Here is an 18,365-nt window from a genome sequence, read left to right on the forward strand (position 1 = left end):
AGACACTGAATTCAGATCTGTTGTACCTTAGCCGTCAAAGGTGGAGCATCTTCTGATTTTTGGGTTTCCTGGTGTTTCATACTTGTCAATGGAAAACCTCTGTCTGCTTGTACAGATTTTGTTGAAGAAACTGCAGGACAGGCACATTATATGTGAGAAACATATTTTACATGTGGAAGCAATATTGATTTTAGATATAAATTAACATTGAAGTTTCCAGTGTAAAACAAAGTCTATTAGGCATTTAAAACTTTTTTTTTTTCAATATATGTATAACATTTGCCAGTTTCCCTCTTCCCTCTACCACTTTGCCTGTTTTGTCTTGTTTTCGGCAACAAAGGTCATGGGTATCACAGTGTTAGGCTCCAAAGCAAGGAGGCCTGAGGCTAGGTCTGCGTTGCTGATGGAGGACACGTGGTTGTGAGGCAGGGAGCCGCGGCAGAGCACGGAGACCTCCTGTGCCCACACGCTTGGATACCAGCAGCTAGATGGGTTGCCCATGCTGGAGCCTGCCACTAAGTCTACGCTTTCCTCAAAGCGATAACCCATTTAAATGACCCCATGTTGGGATGATCAGCTCTGCAGGCTGTTATTCTGGATTACAAAGCAGAAGCAAACAAAGGCAGGCAAAGAAGGATGAGGTTGTTGCTGCTTAATGGCTTTTTTTTTTTTTTTTTTTAAACCAAAACAGGGTGGGTGTTCCTGTTGTACCTCTTGTGAGCAAAGCCTTGTGCTGGCAGATCTTGGGGGCGGGGTGGGGGTCGAGGGAATAAGTACGTCTTGTCTTGAAGGAAAAATACTATTGGGCAATGAAAAGGTACAAACCAGTGACGGGCTGCAGCTGCGTGGGCGTATCTCAAAAGCATTAGGCTGAACAAAAGCAGCTAGACAGGGGCAGCCCCGGTGGCTCAGCGGTTTAGGTTTGGCGCCGCCTGCAGCCTGGGGTGTGATCCTGGAGACCCGGGATCGAGTCCCACATCGGGCTCCCTGCATGGAGCCTGCTTCTGCCTCTGCCTGGGTCTCTGCCTCTCTCTCTGTCTCTATAAATAAATAAAACTAAAAAAAAGAAATAGCAGCCAGACAACAGAGCACCTGCTGTAGGACTCCACTGCCAGGAGATTCTAGAACAGGCAAAGGAAGCTGCTCTGACCAGGGAAATCAGTGGTTGCCTCAGTCCAGGGACAGGGACTCCTGACGGCAGGGGGTCGTGCAGGGTCCTGAGGGAGAGGTTCTGTGCTGACCAGGGTGCTGGTCCCATGCCTTTCAGCAGTTGTCAAAACCTGCTGAAATACACACTTAAAATGGGTGCATTTTATTGAGGTGGATTGTGCCTAAGTTATGATGATTTTAAAAACCCACACTGGGGCCCCTGGGGGGCTCAGCGGTTGAACCGTCTGCCTTTGGCTCAGGGAGTGACCCGGGGTCCTGGGATCGAGTCCTGCATCAGGCTCTCCGCAGGGAGCCTGCTTCTCCCTCTGCCTGTGTCTCTCATGAATAATAATAATAAAAAGAAGCTCACACACTGACTGGCATGTACTTGGAAAGTGCAACATCTGGCAGGCATTTTGCTCCCCGCTGGAAAGTGGGGCTCTCGCTCCACCTGTGGTAAGGACACGCGGGGACCGAGCAGGGGCTGCGAGGACCCGAGACCATCTCTATTCCCTCCTACTGTTTCCTCCATATCACACAGCTCATTATTCTTCTAGATTCACAAAGTATTTTTTTTTTTTTAATTTTTATTTATTTATGATAGTCACAGAAAGAGAGAGAGAGAGAGGCAGAGACATAGGCAGAGGGAGAAGCAGGCTCCATGCACCGGGAGCCTGATGTGGGATTCGATCCGGGGTCTCCAGGATCGCGCCCTGGGCCAAAGGCAGGCGCCAAACCGCTGCGCCTCCCAGGGATCCCCACAAAGTATTTTAAAGCCTAGTAAAACGATTTTTAAAAATACCCATCATTTGCATGACATAAAGTGGACGAATAGGACTACAGACTTAAAAATAGATTTTGAGCAAAAAGTAATTAAAACATACCTTTTGGATAATCTTTGTCATGTAAATTTTTAAGTATCCGACTAGTATAGATATTTCTAATTTCGAGCTCTCGGTCCTTTTCCTAAAGAGAACAATACCATTTTTTAAAATGAATGTTTGCTCTTATCAGCCTCAATTTCTTCTATAAAACAATTTAAGTGGGCTCAGTGTTCTTCGAATAAAATCTATTGATGTTCACAGAAACAAACAGGCCATATCCTTGGATATTGTTTCCGACACCAAAAAGTAGTTTTTAACAGAGCAACAGACTTTTGCGTCAGGCACAATCTTGCCGAGGGCTTTGCAAGCCAGTGTCTTTCACTGTAGCTTTTCTGTCCCCTGGGTCTGTGCCTTGAAGTTTGCTGGCTTTTTTTTTTCTCCTCATGGTCCAGTATAGCCACCAGCCACGTTGTGATCTAATTAAGATGAAGTGAACAATTCTGTCCTCCGTCACATTACCCGTATTTCCAGGGCTCAGCAGCGGCCGTGACTGGTGACCACACTGTTGGGTGGTGCGGGTGGAACATTTCCACCATCACAGAAGTTCTGCTAGACAGGCCCGCATTTAGACGGTAGGTGCAGGTGGGTAAGGCCTGGAACAAGGGCATCGTTGTTCAGCTTTAAATCTCAGAATTGGCTTTTTATTTTATTTATTACTATTTTTTAAAGATTTATTTATTTGAGGGCAGCCCCGGTGGCTCAGCGGTTTAGCGCCGACTACAGCCCAGGGCGTGATCCTGGAGACCCTGGATCAGTCCCACGTCGGGCTCCCTGCATGGAGCCTGCTTCTCCATCTGCCTGTGTCTCTGCCTCTCTCTCTCTCTCTCCTTCTCATGAATAAATAAATAAAATAAAAAAAAAGATTTGTTTATTTGAGAGAGAGAGAGAGGATGCGAGCATGAGTGGGAGCGGGGGGGGGGGGGGCGGGGGAAGAGGGAGAGGGAGAAGCAGACTCCTCCCTGAGCAGGGAGCGTGACACGGCTCCATCCCAGGACCCCGGGATCATGACCTGAGCTGAAGGCAGACGCTTCACTGACTAAGCCCCCCAGGTGCCCTGGTTTTGTACTTATTTTAACCATAAAATTAATTTGCTGTCAGAGCCAAATGGATAAAGTATGAGAATATTAGCCTTTTCAAGAAATTAAGCTTCTAGGAGCAAAAATGTTACAGTATGTTTCTCTTTTTCTTTCTTTCTCATTGTGATAATGCCGCATTTAGTAAGAAAGAACAGTAATGGAGGCAGTTTGTTTCCATGAAAAATTGGTCAAGTTTATTCTGGATATTATGTTTAAGAAGAATATAGAAAGATCTTAGAAATATAGAAGAATATAGAAGATCTTATAAGAAGATCTTAGAAAGATTTTTTTTTTACCCTTACTGGTTAAGACAAGAAAGATTTTGATACTTAGAGGGGCAAAGCATTGATGGTCTGGAAAATTCAGTTTTCTTTTTATTTTTTTTGGTCCACTTCAGCAGTGGAGAGGAAGAAGGCAGAAGGGCTGACTGACCGGTGTCTGATGCAGGGCTGGCTGGGGGCAAAAGGAAGCCACCTGCAGGGCAGTCCTCCCTCCGGCTCAGAACGAAGGTTCAGGTGTGGGTGCCCTCCACAGAGCTGGACTCAAAATCAGAGGCGACAGGTTCAGGACATGATCCAGGATACTTGTATAGCTGAGATCCATAAGTTAATCAGAGAAAGAGTAGGAAGGGAAATCCACATCTAGGAATGTTCATGAATGCTTGGGGAATATTCATAGGATGGACTACTCATGAGCTCAAAGGCTATCAGGTCAGTGTTCAAGGGAAGTTGGGTCATGGTGGGGAGCCAAATTAGGATCAGGATGGATGGCTTCCAAAAGACAGGAAACGAGGTCTTAATAGACAAGGCCGTTCTGGTGGAGGTGAGCTTGTAGTCTGGATGTGGGGTGGAGCGGCAGAACGTCAGCTGGGAGCTGTGGAAGACTGACATTCTCTCCCCTTACTTTAGCCCACACTCTGGGCATGGAGCAGAGTCCAGAATTGGTGTTGGGATGACTTTGAAAAGAGTTTCAAAGTACAGAGACACAAATTTTGATCTTTGGGACCGTGCCCTCCCAAACTCGGGTATTAATGATCTATGTTAAAATGGCAGACTGCGTTTTCCTAAAATTGCTTCAGCAATATTTCTGGTCCTGTATGCTCTTCCAGAACCTTGTGACTCCCCATTAAGAATCGATTGCTCCTCCTCTTGTACTGCCTGGACAAAGGGATGAGGTGGAAGAGATGCTATGTGACGGGTATTCTCTCCGTCTGTCTCTGCTCTTCTCCTTGGAACCTAGCCACCATGTTGTGAGGAAGCCCACACCACACATGGGTGGTTCTGGCCGACACCCCCAGTTATGATCTCAGCTGTCAATTGGCACCAACTGCAGACATACGTGTGAGACTTCAGAGAATTCCAGCCCCCGGCCTCTGAACTGCCTTAGCTGATGTCAAGAGCGGCAGAGATGAGCTATTGCCAGCAAGCCTTGCCCAAATTGTGGATTCATGAACAAAATTCATATTGTCATTTCTTAAGCTGCTAAGGTGTGGAGTGATTTCTGCACCATGATTTAGGTTGTGATCATCTGTGTCTGGTTCCTCCATCAATCCAAAACATTACTTTTGGTCTTTTTATCTTCCAGAAATTCTTTGGCAGTCCTGGTACAATTGTGGTATCCTTTCTGGGGTTATGGGTTATTGTTTTAAAAGTATATTTTCTGTCATTTCCATAGGTTGTGGCAGGAAGGGATGAAAAACATGTATTTAACCCATCTTCTTGATCTATTTCAACTTTTGTTATGCATAAGAATGTAATTTTTCTTATTTTTCCCTTTGAAAGGATTTTATTATAAAAATATAAAAAATATGGGATGCCTGGGTGGCTCAGCAGTTTAGCACCTGCCTTTGGCCCAGGGCATGATCATGGGGTCCTGGGACTGAGTCCCACATTGGGCTCCCTGCGTGGAGCCTGCTTCTCCCTCTGCCTATGTCTCCTGCCTCTTTCTCTGTGTGTCTCATGAATAAATAAAATCTTTAAAAAATGTATATATAAAAAATATACAAAAGTAGAGAAAATATATAGTGAACCTTCATGAACCAATGAGCCAGATTCACTAACGAACAACTCATGCCCTGTTTCTGTCTACACACCACCCCCTCTGATCCCATCCCTTGTCTGGGGATTATTTTGAGGCAAGTCCTAGGCATCATATAATTTAATCTGTCTTTCACTATGTATCTATAGCAGACAAGGGCATCCCTTTCAAAACCTAACCACAATATCAACATTGCACCTACCAAAAAAAATCAGTAATAATCCCATAATATCAAATATCTAGTTTGTTTCACATTTTTTCAACTGTCTCATAATTTTTTTCTTAGGTTTGCTTGAATCAGATTCCAAACAAAGTCCAAAACATTTGAGATTAGTATGTCTCTTAGTCTTGGTGCCTGGGTGGCTCGGTCGGTTAAGTGTCTGACTCTTGATTTCTGTTTAGGTCATGATCTCAGGGTCGTGAGATTGAGTTCTGCGCTGGGCGTGGAGCCTGCTTGGATTCTCTCCCTTTCTGTCTCTTCTGCCCAACTTGCCCCTTAAAAAATGTCTGTTAGTCTTTTAAAAAACTTGTTTATACACAGCTTTATTGATGTAATTCACATACCACATGATTTGCCCCTTTAAAGTATACAATCTAGTGGGTTTTCTTTCTTTTTTTTTATTATGGTGAAATGCACATAAGAGTCACTATTTTAATCATTTTAAGTGTACAGGTCAGTGGCATAAAATAGCATTCACGTTGTGCAACCAACCATCGAGGTCCATTCCCAGAGCTCTTCTCATTTTGTAAAACTGAAACTCTGTTTTCATTCAAGGCTAACTTCCCACTCTGCCTTTTCCCAGCTTCTGGCAACCACCGCTCTACGGGGTCTTCGTGATTTTGACTAAGTACCTCATATAAGTAGGATAATATCATATTTGTCTTTTGTGACTGGCTGATTTCAGTTGGCGGAGTGTTCTGAAGGTTCATCCATGTTGTAGTGTGAGTCAGAATTCCCCTCCTTCTTAAGGCTGAATACTACTTCATCGTGTGTGTGTGTGTGTGTGTGTGTGTGTGTATCACATTATATTTATTCAGGACACCTACTGATGGACACTTGGGTTGCTTCCACATTTTAGTTATTGTGAATAGTGCTGCCAGAAACATGGGGGTACAGATATCTCTTCAAGACTCTGCTTTCGGGGCACCTGGGTGGCTCAGTGGTTGAGCGTCTGCCTTTGGCTCAGGTCCCACATCGGGCTCCCTGTGGGGAGCCTGCTTCTCCCTCTGCCTGTGTCTCTGCCTCTTTGTGTCTCTCATGAATAAATAAATAAAATCTCTCAATTCTTTTGGGTTTAGACACAGAGGTGGAATTGCTGGATCATATGCATTTTTAATTTTTTTGAGGAACTGCCATACAGTTTCTATAGTGGCTGTGCCATTTACATTTCCCTGTAATGGTGCCTGAGGGTTCCACTTTCTCCACATTTACTGATACTTCTTTTTTCTCTTCTTTTATTCCTTCCTTCCTATTTATTTATTTAAATATTTTATTTATTTATTTGAGAAAGAACGAGCAAGAGAGAACATGAGCAGGGGGAGGGACAGACGGACAGAGGGACAGAGAATAGCAGATTCCCCACCAAGCAGGGAGCCCAACGTGGGGCTGGATCCCAGGACCTTGAGATCATGACCTTAGCTGAAGGCAGATGCTTAACTTACTGAGCCACCCAGGCACCCTTGCTATTTAGTTCTTGTAGAAACTGGGTTGTTTGTTCTGTAGGGCTTCCCATAGCCTGACGATGCTGATTGCCCCCTGAAGTGCTGCCACATTCCCCTGCCCCTATACTTTTAGATCCCAATGTTTGACCACAGGGGCTCCTGGATGGCTCAGCTGGTAGAGTATGTGACTCTTGATCTTGGGGTTGTGAGTTTGAGCCCCACACTTGGTGTAGAAATTACTTTAAAAAATAAAATATTAGGGAATCCCTCGGTGGCTCAGTGGTTTAGTGCCCAGGGCGTGATCCTGGAGTCCCAGGATCGAGTCCCACGTCAGGCTCCCTGCATGGAGCCTCCTTCTCCTTCTGCCTGTGTCTCTGCCTCTCTCTCTCTCTCTCTCTCTCTCCGTGTCTTTCATGAATAAATAAAAATATTTTTTAAAAAATAAAATATTAAAAAAATAAATGATCACATCTGGGTATGATTTTTTGGGGGGGAAGAGTCTGCCCTAGGTGATGGTGTACTTATCAGTGGGCAAGTATATAATGTCTGGTGGTGTCTCTTCTGTGGTGCTGCAAAGTCATTGACAATCATTGCTTTGCTCCATTAACTCACTAGGAGTTCCAAAATAGTGATACTCTTCTATTTTGTCATTCCTTCTTTATCATTATTTGGAATGCTTTTATAAGGAAGACCTCCCTCCTCACAAACTATTTGGTTGCTCTGAATATAGGAAAGGTAAAAATAATTGTTTTTCTTTATTTACCAGTTTTTGAAATAGTGTGCTGGTTCCTCTAAAGGCGACTAACCACTGAGGTGCTTTGTTTTGCTTTTTAAAGTGTCATTGTGAACTGTTGGATTTCTATATATTTGATAAGTTTCAACCCATGTAGTAACTCTATTGATCTTCAAATTGCCTTATCTTTGGCCAATGATAACTAATTTTAGATGGCACACTACTCCTTCTCTACATTTTCCTTGCTTTTGTGTGACAGTGTGTCCCGGGCTCATGCGGTATATTTCATGCTCCAGACCTCAAAAAATTTTAAGGTGCCCTTGTTCTTTTTAGTTGGGTATGGAATTTGAAGACCACAATCTGCTCACTAAGGGTATCCAATGCTACTGAATTGGTCACATTAGGAAATATGTATCTATCTTTAAAGATAAATTCTATCATAAATTCATTCTTTCACTTTAGTTCACAAGCATGACTACGGGGTTTTTATTGACCTATTCTTACTTCTGTTATTTTCTTTCTTCTATCCCCTATATACCAGTTCTCAGTGACACCAACATAAGTCATGACGTGTTTCATTCATTAGGATATATACAACAGTCTCAAAAGAACCATGCCAACACTACAACCATGAATATATCTGAGTAGGCATGTGCAGTGAAATTAACACATTTGAAGTGTCCTGGAATAGCGGCTCTCTGTGACATTACACCATCACTGTGACACACACACAGTGGGTGATCTTTTCTTCATTGGATTTCTGACTTTTAAGGAATGCTTTTCAATTTTTTTTTGAATTTCATTCTGCTTCATAATTGTGCAAAGTATTTGGTGATTCCAAAATTTTATGTGGTTCCAAAATCAAATCTACATTCAAGGAAACGTAGGTTCTTTTTTTTTTTTTTTTTTAAAGATTTTATTTATTTATTCATGAGAGACACAGAGAGCGAGGCAGAGACACAGGCAGAGGGAGAAGCAGGCTCCATGCAGGGAGCCTGATGTGGGACGTGATCCCAGATCTCCAGGATCAGGCCCTGGGCTGAAGGCAGCGCTAAACCGCTGAGCCACCCAGGCTGCCAGGAAACGTAGGTTCTATAGTCAACCCTTCCGATTTACTGTTTCCCCACTTCCATTGTCATCCCACTATTGCTTTTCTTTTAAAAATAGAAGCAACTACATGGATATATTTGTATTTCTCCTGTTTTTAAATGGTGGCATACTACACACTTTCCTTTGTGTTCCTTTTTTCACTTACTCATATATCCTAGAGATTACCATTTTACTACATAAAGAGCCCTCATTTCTTTATACAGAAGCACAGAAATGTGTAGAGGTATATTTCCTTTTTTTTTTTTTTTTTGGTAAATAAATCTGGATCTTACTGCACATAGAATTGTGCATCTTCCTTTTCATTAAGCATCTCATTAAGTATTAAGCATTTACCCTACAAAAATTGTTTTTTAATGACTGCATAGTATTTATATGCATATCGTTGCATACAAAAACACAAAATTCATTTAAAAAATTCTTTGAAAATGTTTTGCTTCAACCAGTGGATCTTGAAGCCTCTTCTGTAAGATTTATAAGCTAGTTGCTATGGCCACATCTATTTTCTGGCATATTCTTCTCTCTGAAATTTCCTGAGACTCCAGAGAAGAAAGAAACAGAGCTCTCTCCCTGCTTTACAAAGGGGAAATTTACACCCAATTTTCTCTCCTAGTATCCTTCCCCTGCCTCTGAGTGCTCTCAAGGCTCCTGGGAAATCTGAATTCTCTACTTGTCATAAAAAAAAGTTAAAGATCTTGTCTTAAAGAATCAAGCTAAAAAAAAAAAAAGAATCAAGCTAAAGATTTGCTAGTGGAGGCTTAAAAGAACTATATTGTTAAGTGCCTTCTCTAGCTTTTTCAACTCGGACATTTTAGGAATTGAAGGCATAAGGATAGCGAAAGTCAGAAAAAAATATTTATAATTATTATTAAGGCACAGTTTATTTTTTCATTTTAAAATATTTATTTATTAAAAATTATTTATTTATTTATTTATTTATTTATTTATTTATTTATTTAGAGTGCAAGTGGCGGGAGGGGCAGAGAAAGAGGGAGAGAGAATCTTGAGCAGACTCTGTGCTGAGCTCGATGAGGCTCGATCAATGAGGTTCCATCTCATTACATTGTGATCATGACCTGAGCCAAAACTGTCAGCCAACTGAGCCAACCAGGTGCCCCTAAAGCACATTTTAAAAGACAGTTTTGCAAGCATTTCCAGGAGAGATTTGATTATTTTTTTATTTTTATTTATTCATGAGAGACAGAGAGAGAGAGAGAGAGAGAGAAGGAGGCAGAGACACAGGCAGAGGGATAAGCAGGCTCCATGCAGGGAGCCCGATGTGGGACTTGACCCCGGGTCTCCAGGATCAGGCCCTGGCTGAAGGCGGCGCTAAACCGCTGAGCCACCCGGGCTGCCCTCCAGGAGAGATTTTAAAATAAATTTTTGGGCCACTAAAATTACTCAAAATATTTTAATGATATAAGGTAATTTTAAAATTTAAAAACTTAGTTTGGGCTCTATTAAAGTGATAACAAAACAATATTAATTCACGTGATGAAATGAGAATGGTAACAGGAAGTCTCATTAATGAGTAGTGTAGAGATTTTTCTAGTTACAGCACACACTCATCAGGCTGTGAACTCATCCCAGTAATTTCAGATCCTCTATCTATTCATATGGTTGTAGCGAAAAGTTAATTTGAGAAACATTCCTAAAAAATAATATAAAGAATAGCTCTGATACTTTGGGAAGCAGAATTTCACAAATTTTGTTACATTTTGCTTTAAAAGAAGTACCTTAAGTTTTTGTTGAAGGTGTTTTATTTCCATTTGCAGAGTCTTTGTAGCTGCCTGAGCTGCTAACATCTTCCCGTTCTCATTGGCCAGCTGTCGATTAAAGGCTCTATTGTTCAACCTCAATTGTTTCTCCAAGCTCTGAAAACAGGATATATTTCAAGTATTCTGTAACCAATGTAGTATTGTTAAAAGACTTCAATTATAATGGAACTAATTGCATTTATGAGAAGTGTGAATTTTTGATATAATTTTAGTGCAAGGCTGCTACAGGGGACATATATTAGAACTAAGTGGAACCACACACACAGACACAAAAGCCAAAGACCCCCAGATCCCAGCTCTAGAGAATCAATATGTTTTGAACCAAATGTTTTTTACACTCTGAAATTTGATTTCACAACCTTTGAACATTTTATTATTAAAATGTTATTTTTAATGTCATAATTATTAATTATGAAAAATAATAACACCATGCTTTAAAACTCAACCCAAGTGGCTGTGCCTACACGAGGATCTGCTAATGTGGCAGGTGCACTCAGAGGGCTGCCCAGCAGCTGGGGGCTGTCCAGCAGCAGGGCAGCCATGCAGGTGTGAGTATCAGCTGAATGACCCTGGAAGCTGATTTACCCCACTCCCCCAAGGATTTACCCCACTCCCCCAAGGAGGAAGAGGAAGGAATTCTAAGACCAGGAGACTACTGTTAGCACTGTGGCCCTCTGCACCCAGGGTGCATCTCTCCATCCTCTCCAACAGGGGAGTATATTTTAAATATTTTATTTATTCATGAGACACAGAGACAGACATAGGCAGAGGGAGAAGCAGGCTCCCTGAGGGGAGCCCGATGTGGGACTCGATCCCAGGACTCCGGCATCCTGAGCCGAAGGCAGATGCTCAACCATGGAGCCACCCAGGTGTCCCCAGCATGAGGATTTTATTGCAGAACTCTCTGGTCTGCACTTTGACAGAGGCTTGGCTGAAAGCTCCCCACCTCTCATTATAGTATTAATACTTTCTCATTAAAGAAAAGTGGGCAATATGGCAAGCTAGAAGGATGAAATAATCACTAAAAATCCCTCCCCAAACAGCATTAAAAAAAAAAAAAAACCCTATATGTTTTGGCTCATAAACATTTTCTCCCTCCACCAAATGCCCTTCAACCAAACAAAACTTCCCATACAACCAAGTGCATCTGATAAGAAAATAGTTCTTGAATTCTTCTTGGTTTTGGTTACAGATATAAAATATGAACTAACTTAACATGTATATGTAAAAAATATGTAGATGAGATAAAAATACATTTACTTTTCCCTGACAAAAGTGCTAAGATGGGCCTAATATTACCTAGGAGGCCAAATGATAGAATTTCAGTATATGAATTATATGATGGCATATGGAGCTGCTCATCATTTTCTGGAGCTCACACATCCATTTTTTGTGAGAAAATTCTCTTTGAAAATGGAGGATTTTACCAAAGAGGAAATAATAAGAACTTTCACTTCCATGAAAAAAAAAAAAAGTGGATGAGATGAACATGATATTTTTTTATTATTTCAAGTTCATAAAAAATTGCCTCTTACCATCATATAATGAGGCATTAAGCAGTAAATTTAAATTTACGTTTGTCCATAGAGAGTAAGAACTAACATAAAATCGGCAGAATTCTCAGTATAATCAGGGTGCTCTCCCAAACCATCCCTCATAGTGCAGTCCCCAAACCTTGACAACCACGTGTCTGCCATTCGGGAAGATCGACAAATTTGTTTCAATGATTTTAGTTCCTTTCTGCTCTTCTGTTTGCAGGAGCATCATCTGGGAAACCCTTCTGTTTCTAACGTACCAACAATGTCTGTGTGGTGGTGACTAGACAACTGACCAGAGGAAAAGGGTGGGAGAGATGCAGGGGGCAGGCTTTTAGGGAAGTAGGCTTTTAATAAATAGTTTGAAGTAGGACGTTAGCTTCTAAAAGGTTTCATTAACCCAACCCAACCCAACCCAACCCAACCCCACCCAACACAACCAGCACAATCTTTCCAGCAATCAAACAGGCTTAGAGAATGGTCATTTCTAGACAAATGTGCCCAGCTACAGAATGAGCTCACTTGACCATAGAAGGAACATCTCCCCTCCCGCCTTTCCCCTTTAGACAGCATCACTGGTGTGTCCTGTAAGCAAAGCAGCTGGTGATGCTTCACTGCACAGGGGCAAGCGTGATGCATGTATACTCTCTCTGTGTCCATTTTGGAACATTACAATTTCTAGGCCTCTGAAGTACGGACCTGTATTTTTTTGTCATTTGCCTCCATTTTTGTTGTAAGAACAGACAGTCTTTGTGTAAGTTCCTCCCTCTCTGCAAGATTTTTGTCTTCGGAAAGCTTCTGCAGTGCCTGTAAGGCGTCTTTAGTCTTCAGCAGCTCACTATCAGCTTCTTGAAGTTTCCTAGATGCACTTCTTTCCTTTTCCTGGGATTTCCTAAGTAGCTGCCTCAAATTTTTGACTTCGCTCTGATGTTTTGCCATAATTTGAGGTAGATTATTTTGTGAATTCTCATACTTCCCTATAGCTTTCAAGTGCCTAAGCTGAAGGTGTTTCAAAAATTGGTTTTCTATGACCGTGGCTTCCAATTTACGATGTGTATCACCTAGTTGGTTTTTTAGCTCCTTAATCGTATGAAGCCTTGCTGAGAGTATGCGATGAGTCATAGCATCTCTTCTTTGGGTAATCGTATTGTTTTGCGAACTTAAAAGTGGTGCATTCCAGTTGTGCTTTTTTTCAACTGAGATTTCCTTCTTGCCTGTGTAAGCAGATAATCCAGTTCATTACTAGTAATATGCATATGGATATGCAGATGTGCACATATGTGTTACCCCTAGCCCCAGCCCACACCCATGCACACATACATAGGCAAACTAGAAGGGGAAAGAACATGTAATAAATAGCCATGTTCCAGGGTAGGGACTTCATATGCAAAATACCTCATTTCAGATCAGCAGTTTATTTAACATCTGAAGATTGTAAATCCTTTGTCCAAGGTTCTATAACCGCAAAGTAACACAGACTGGATTGAAAACCAGATCTTCTTTATTTTTTATTTATTTATTTATTTTTTTCAGATCTTCTTTAGACTGGAAAACCTGTACTTATTTCTATTATTAAAGCTTTACTAAACACCATAATAATCGATGACATTTACTAAGGGTTTATCATGTGTTAAACATTGAACTAAATGCTTTATGTAGATTATCTGATATAATCCTTCCAAAAATATGCTATGAGGCAATTCAAAGGTCACCTTACCATCTAGTGATATATATGAAGATCTCATATATTCAAAAAGACCCTTAGAAGGCCATTGAACTGCTTAGAGGAAATAGACTGGTGTTCCATCTCTCAGTAAAGCCAACATAGACAATTTTTCCTGTTACTTTGGGCTTTAGAGGAAGTAGTTAGTTGGCTTGTATTCATAAGTCTATTTTAAACAAAATGTATCTAAATATTACCCCCAGCTTACAAGCATCAAGCTTATATAACTAAATTCAGTATGTCAAGTGTATATTTAGCACCACTGCATTGTTATCCCTTTTTAAAAATGAGCACACTGATACTTAGTGAAGTCACTTACCGATGGGCACACAGCTAGTAAGTGGTGAGACAGAAACCAGGTCCCATATGTATGAGCATTTGCACGACATTTTCGTACATATATGTGCACACTGCATATGTGTGTGTACATATTATTATATCTATATTCTGAGAGATTGAAACTAGATTCTAGAGTCTAAAAACAAACAAACAAACCAAAGTCTTCATCCTGGAGAGAGAAAATACTTAGTGAACAATGTCCCTGGAGTCCTAACTTTAAGCTGTTGGCCCTAGTGTGGACACATCATCTGAGACTCGGCTTAACATGTTTGGTATAGGTGGTGGAAAAGGTGATGGAAATGAGCCAACGGAAATTGAGGATGCTTTTGGGGATAAAGCATTTCAAGCATGACTATGATGGACCACATAGGAGTGATGATCATAGTGTCTGTGTCACATCAATAATTGAAGGGCTGTCTTTACAACCTCCAAAGGTCTTTTCCCATTGGGAGTGATTTAGTAAGGGCTCTGGTTAGATATTTGAGTATTTTGGGTTTTTGAGCACATTGGAAATAGGAAAGCAGAGGTCAGTCTCTAGGACACTAGAAGGCCAGGCACTTTAATACCTTGGGCGCTGGCTAGGGGAGCCCCAGACCCAGGCAGTATGCATCAGGCTGGATTAAAACAGGGGTGGAGGGGATCCTTGGGTGGCTCAGTGATTTAGTGCCTGCCTTTGGCCCAGGGCGTGATCCTGGAGTCCCAGGATCGAGTCCCACATTGGGCTCCCTGCATGGAGCCTGCTTCTCCCTCTGCATGTGTCTCTGCCTCTCTCTGTGTGTCTCTCATGAATAAATAAATAAAATCTTAAAAAAATAAAAAAGGGGTGGATGGGGACTGTCATGTCCTATACCATGTCCAGCATGACTGCAACTTGACTCCCAACTTATAAGGTTCTACAGCTCTTGGGTGGTGTGACCCGGAGGAGAGAGGGATTTCCCTGGGACTAGAAGGATGAAGGGTGGTGGGTTGTGCGGGCGGTGGAGGCTTGTTCCTGACTTCTGCTGTGCTCGAGTGATGGTAAGGCAGAGTCAGCATGAGTAGGTGCCTGGGACTAATCCTTGTGGCCATGGGAGCACTGGCCAAGGCCCCAGAATGAAGTGTGTGTACAGGGCGTAGGTACTTTGAAAAACAAACAGGAGGTGTCAGCCTTTTCGTGATCACATGTGCTTGGACAAGAAACATATAACTGGTAAGAATGAAGGACCAGAAGCCCTTCCCCAAGTGTTCTTGTCTGTGTAAGGCCATCCACACCCCCTCTGTTCCCCAAACATGCCTGAGATTGAATTTTTTGCCTACCTTAGTGGGTGCTTGGGAGGAGGATGTGCCAGACTTGTTTGCTTCAGAAGATAAATATACCACTTGTATTTGAGTGATATAGAATAAATTCATACTGTACACATTATGCATACTTGTATACTAATCAAGGTTATGGAAAGTTGAAACAGGGTTTAGTCCTTAATGATTTTGTATCTCATTATACTAACCTACACATACTGAGGATGATAAAATTTTTTCTCTTTTTCTTTTCTTTTTTTTCTTTTCTTTCTTTTTTCTTTCTTTCTTTCTTTCTTTCTTTCTTTCTTTCTTTCTTTCTTTCTTTCTTTCTTTCTTTCTTTTCTTTCTTTCTTTCTTTCTTTCTTTCTTTCTTTCTTTCTTTCTCTCTCTCTCTCTCTCTCTCTCTCTTTCTTTCTCCCTTTCCTCTCCTCTCCTCTCCTCTCCTCTCCTCTCCTCTCCTCTCCTCTCCTCTCCTCTCCTCTCCTCTCCTCTCCCTCCCCTTCCCTCCCCTCTCCTCTCCTCTCCTTTCCTCTCCTTTCCTTTCCATGTAGTGTATTATTAATTTCAGGGGTAGAATTTAGTGATTCATCAGTTGCATAGAACACCCAGTACTCATTATATTATGTGCCCTCCTTAGTGCCCATCACCCAGTTACCCCATCCCTCACCCATCTCCCCTTCAGCAACTCTCAGTTTGTTTCTTAGAGTTAAGTGTCTCTTACAATTTCTCATTTTATATTATAAGGCAGATTTGGCCTAATGATTACTCTTAATGATGTGACTAAATTAATTTTGGTGCACCAAAATTAATTGGTCCAAATTTATGACCAGGTATTATGACCAAATTATGACCACAATAAATATTTGTGGAATAAATGAGGAATCAGTTTTTAAAAGTTAAATTATCAGGTACTTAGAACTCAAAGTGCAGTTCCTACAGAAACAGTTGTATAAATGCTAACTGCCTTTCATACAGGCCCACAAAAGTGTAGAATTAATATAAGATGTATAGAGACATGATCCCTCTCCTAAAACACTGGGGCCAGACTGTTTCTGAATGATTATTATTATTTTGGTGCATATTCAGTATTTTCCATAGTACTCCCAGTAGGGTTGGGGATAGCACACTTTAACCAAAGGATATTTTTGTGAAATATAGGACTATTCCTACTAAGTGAAGTAAATAAAAATCAGCCTCATGTTAGTTAAAATCAGGTTTTTGTTGCCCAATCAGTTTAGGTGCCAAAGACGAAGAAAATGTTTGGTTTTCAGTGTTTTGTAAATTACAGATGTGGATAAGGGATTGTAACCACGAAGCCTAACCATGATGTGGGTTCTGTCGTGATAATCTTTCAAATGCCACTACTAACAGATTTCTTTTGACAGAATCCCAGGTGAGAGAAGGAACTGGACTTTTCATCTCCTACCCTGGGCCTTGCCAATGAGTGTCAGGCTCTCGCCTCTTTAGGAAAGGGGCTTTTAGCCTTTTGACAATTTGTTGGAAGCTCATGGGTCTTTCTCCTTAGAAAAGTTCACAAATGCAAATTGATAAAAGCAAAGATTTTCATGGGGTCCACAGACATGGGTCTTAGATTAAGAATCCCTACCCTACAGCTAGGAAGAAGGGGACTTGAAGATTCTAGATGATCCAAAAGTAGCATAGGGAGTCCCAGGTACACCTGGTCACTCAAGGCTGGGGGTGGGGGTAAGAGATACAGGGTAAACATGACAGTAAGGCAGGTTCCACATATATTGTTATGTACTTAAGTATTTTCCAACTGTTGACTGATGGTGGTTCTGGTGGTCACAGTGGAAGAAAGTTTCAGCTATTTCTAAATTAGGGATATTTATAAGTTTAGGATTGCCTAAAATGGGAGCAAGTGATCATGGTCCGGGCAGGAAGGCAGGGAATGAGATCAAGGGTGTCACAAGGCTCCCCAGTTTGGACAGTTACGGAGCGATGGTGTTGGTACTCTCACAGTCCATGAGGGAATGATATTATTAACAACCTCTTGAACCACCCCTGTTTCAAAGGATGATCTTTGCCTCACCGGACTTGGAGCCCTTCTTCTTGGGGTGTTGAAACCGGTTTTTACATTTCATTGGCAATTCAATCCTTGATTCTTCAGCCGAGATGAAAGGCAAGTAGCCAGTGAGATCCAAGTATCGTGGTACTCTGTAATGAGGCCACCTGTTAACTGAAAACGGAACCAACCTCACTACTAGGCTCCCAGGAGGATAGGTTGTGCAAGAGGGCTAGGCTCTACATTTTCAGCCTAACTTCCTGCCATCTTGTCACTATTCTTAATTTCTCTATTACATAATTTCTTCTATAAAAGTTCAATTATATATATATACACACACATTTAAAATATGGGAGGACAATAAAACTAAATGTGGATTACTTCAAATACGAGTGCATTAAATAATAATGTCATTAGAAACAGAAATTTGGTCTTCCTTGGGAAATATTGTTTCTTACCTTTAGATTGGGAGATTTTAGAAACATACTGTTTCTTCTTGTCCGTTTCTTTTATCGCAGGCTTCTCTAAATAATTTCTGTTAAGAGCAGTTTCCGAACATTCAGAGAGAAAGTCTTCTGAGTAATCACAGCAGGAACTTAAACTTCTACAGGAACACTGAGATCTGCTATAGTCAACACTCCTATCGGAGGCACACCTGGAACTGCCCCTGGGACAGTCACCTGCACCCAGGCTGCTCTCACTCTCTGCAGCCATCCTACTGGGTCCTAATGCCACACTGGGGAGGTGCCCGGCTACGTCTGTTTCTGCTGGACCAGCCAGAGACATAGTTAACAACCTGACAGAAGAAAAGTATTTTTAGATGTATAGCTACTGACATTAAAATGAACGTATGCTTTAGTATATTTAACTATAAATGAAGGATTAGGAAAGGGAAGCAACACATTCTATTGAAGTTATTTTCCGGAAAAATCTCAATTTGGTTTTTATGTTTTTTTTTTTTTTTTCCCACATAAGATATGGGACTCCTGAGACCAAACTTTGGTGAGATGAAACTCACAGATAATGTAAGATAAAGTTCACATC

At 41.4% G+C, this 18,365-nt stretch overlaps 1 protein-coding gene across 5 annotated transcripts in view; it reads right to left on the reverse strand.

Annotated features, from left to right (window-relative positions):
* LCA5L (lebercilin LCA5 like) overlaps positions 1-18,365 on the reverse strand; it is a 49,370-nt gene that overhangs the window by 3,877 nt on the left and 27,128 nt on the right. For 3 of the 5 annotated variants that reach the window (XM_077879227.1, XM_077879226.1, XM_077879228.1), the window contains 6 exons: positions 17,780-18,117; positions 17,349-17,495; positions 12,661-13,175; positions 10,385-10,522; positions 2,034-2,115; positions 27-130 (listed from right to left, as the gene is read on the reverse strand). In XM_077879227.1, the coding sequence (XP_077735353.1) occupies positions 27-130; positions 2,034-2,115; positions 10,385-10,522; positions 12,661-13,175; positions 17,349-17,495; positions 17,780-18,107 (1,314 nt within the window). In that variant the 5' untranslated portion in view covers positions 18,108-18,117. Of the gene's footprint in view, positions 1-26; positions 131-2,033; positions 2,116-10,384; positions 10,550-12,660; positions 13,176-17,348; positions 17,496-17,779; positions 18,118-18,365 lie in introns of those variants that run through there. The other 2 variants (XM_077879229.1, XM_077879230.1) reach the window with 2 other exon arrangements.

The sequence above is a fragment of the Canis aureus genome, chromosome 30, assembly GCF_053574225.1.
Source record: "Canis aureus isolate CA01 chromosome 30, VMU_Caureus_v.1.0, whole genome shotgun sequence".
NCBI classification, from domain to species: Eukaryota; Metazoa; Chordata; class Mammalia; order Carnivora; family Canidae; genus Canis; species Canis aureus.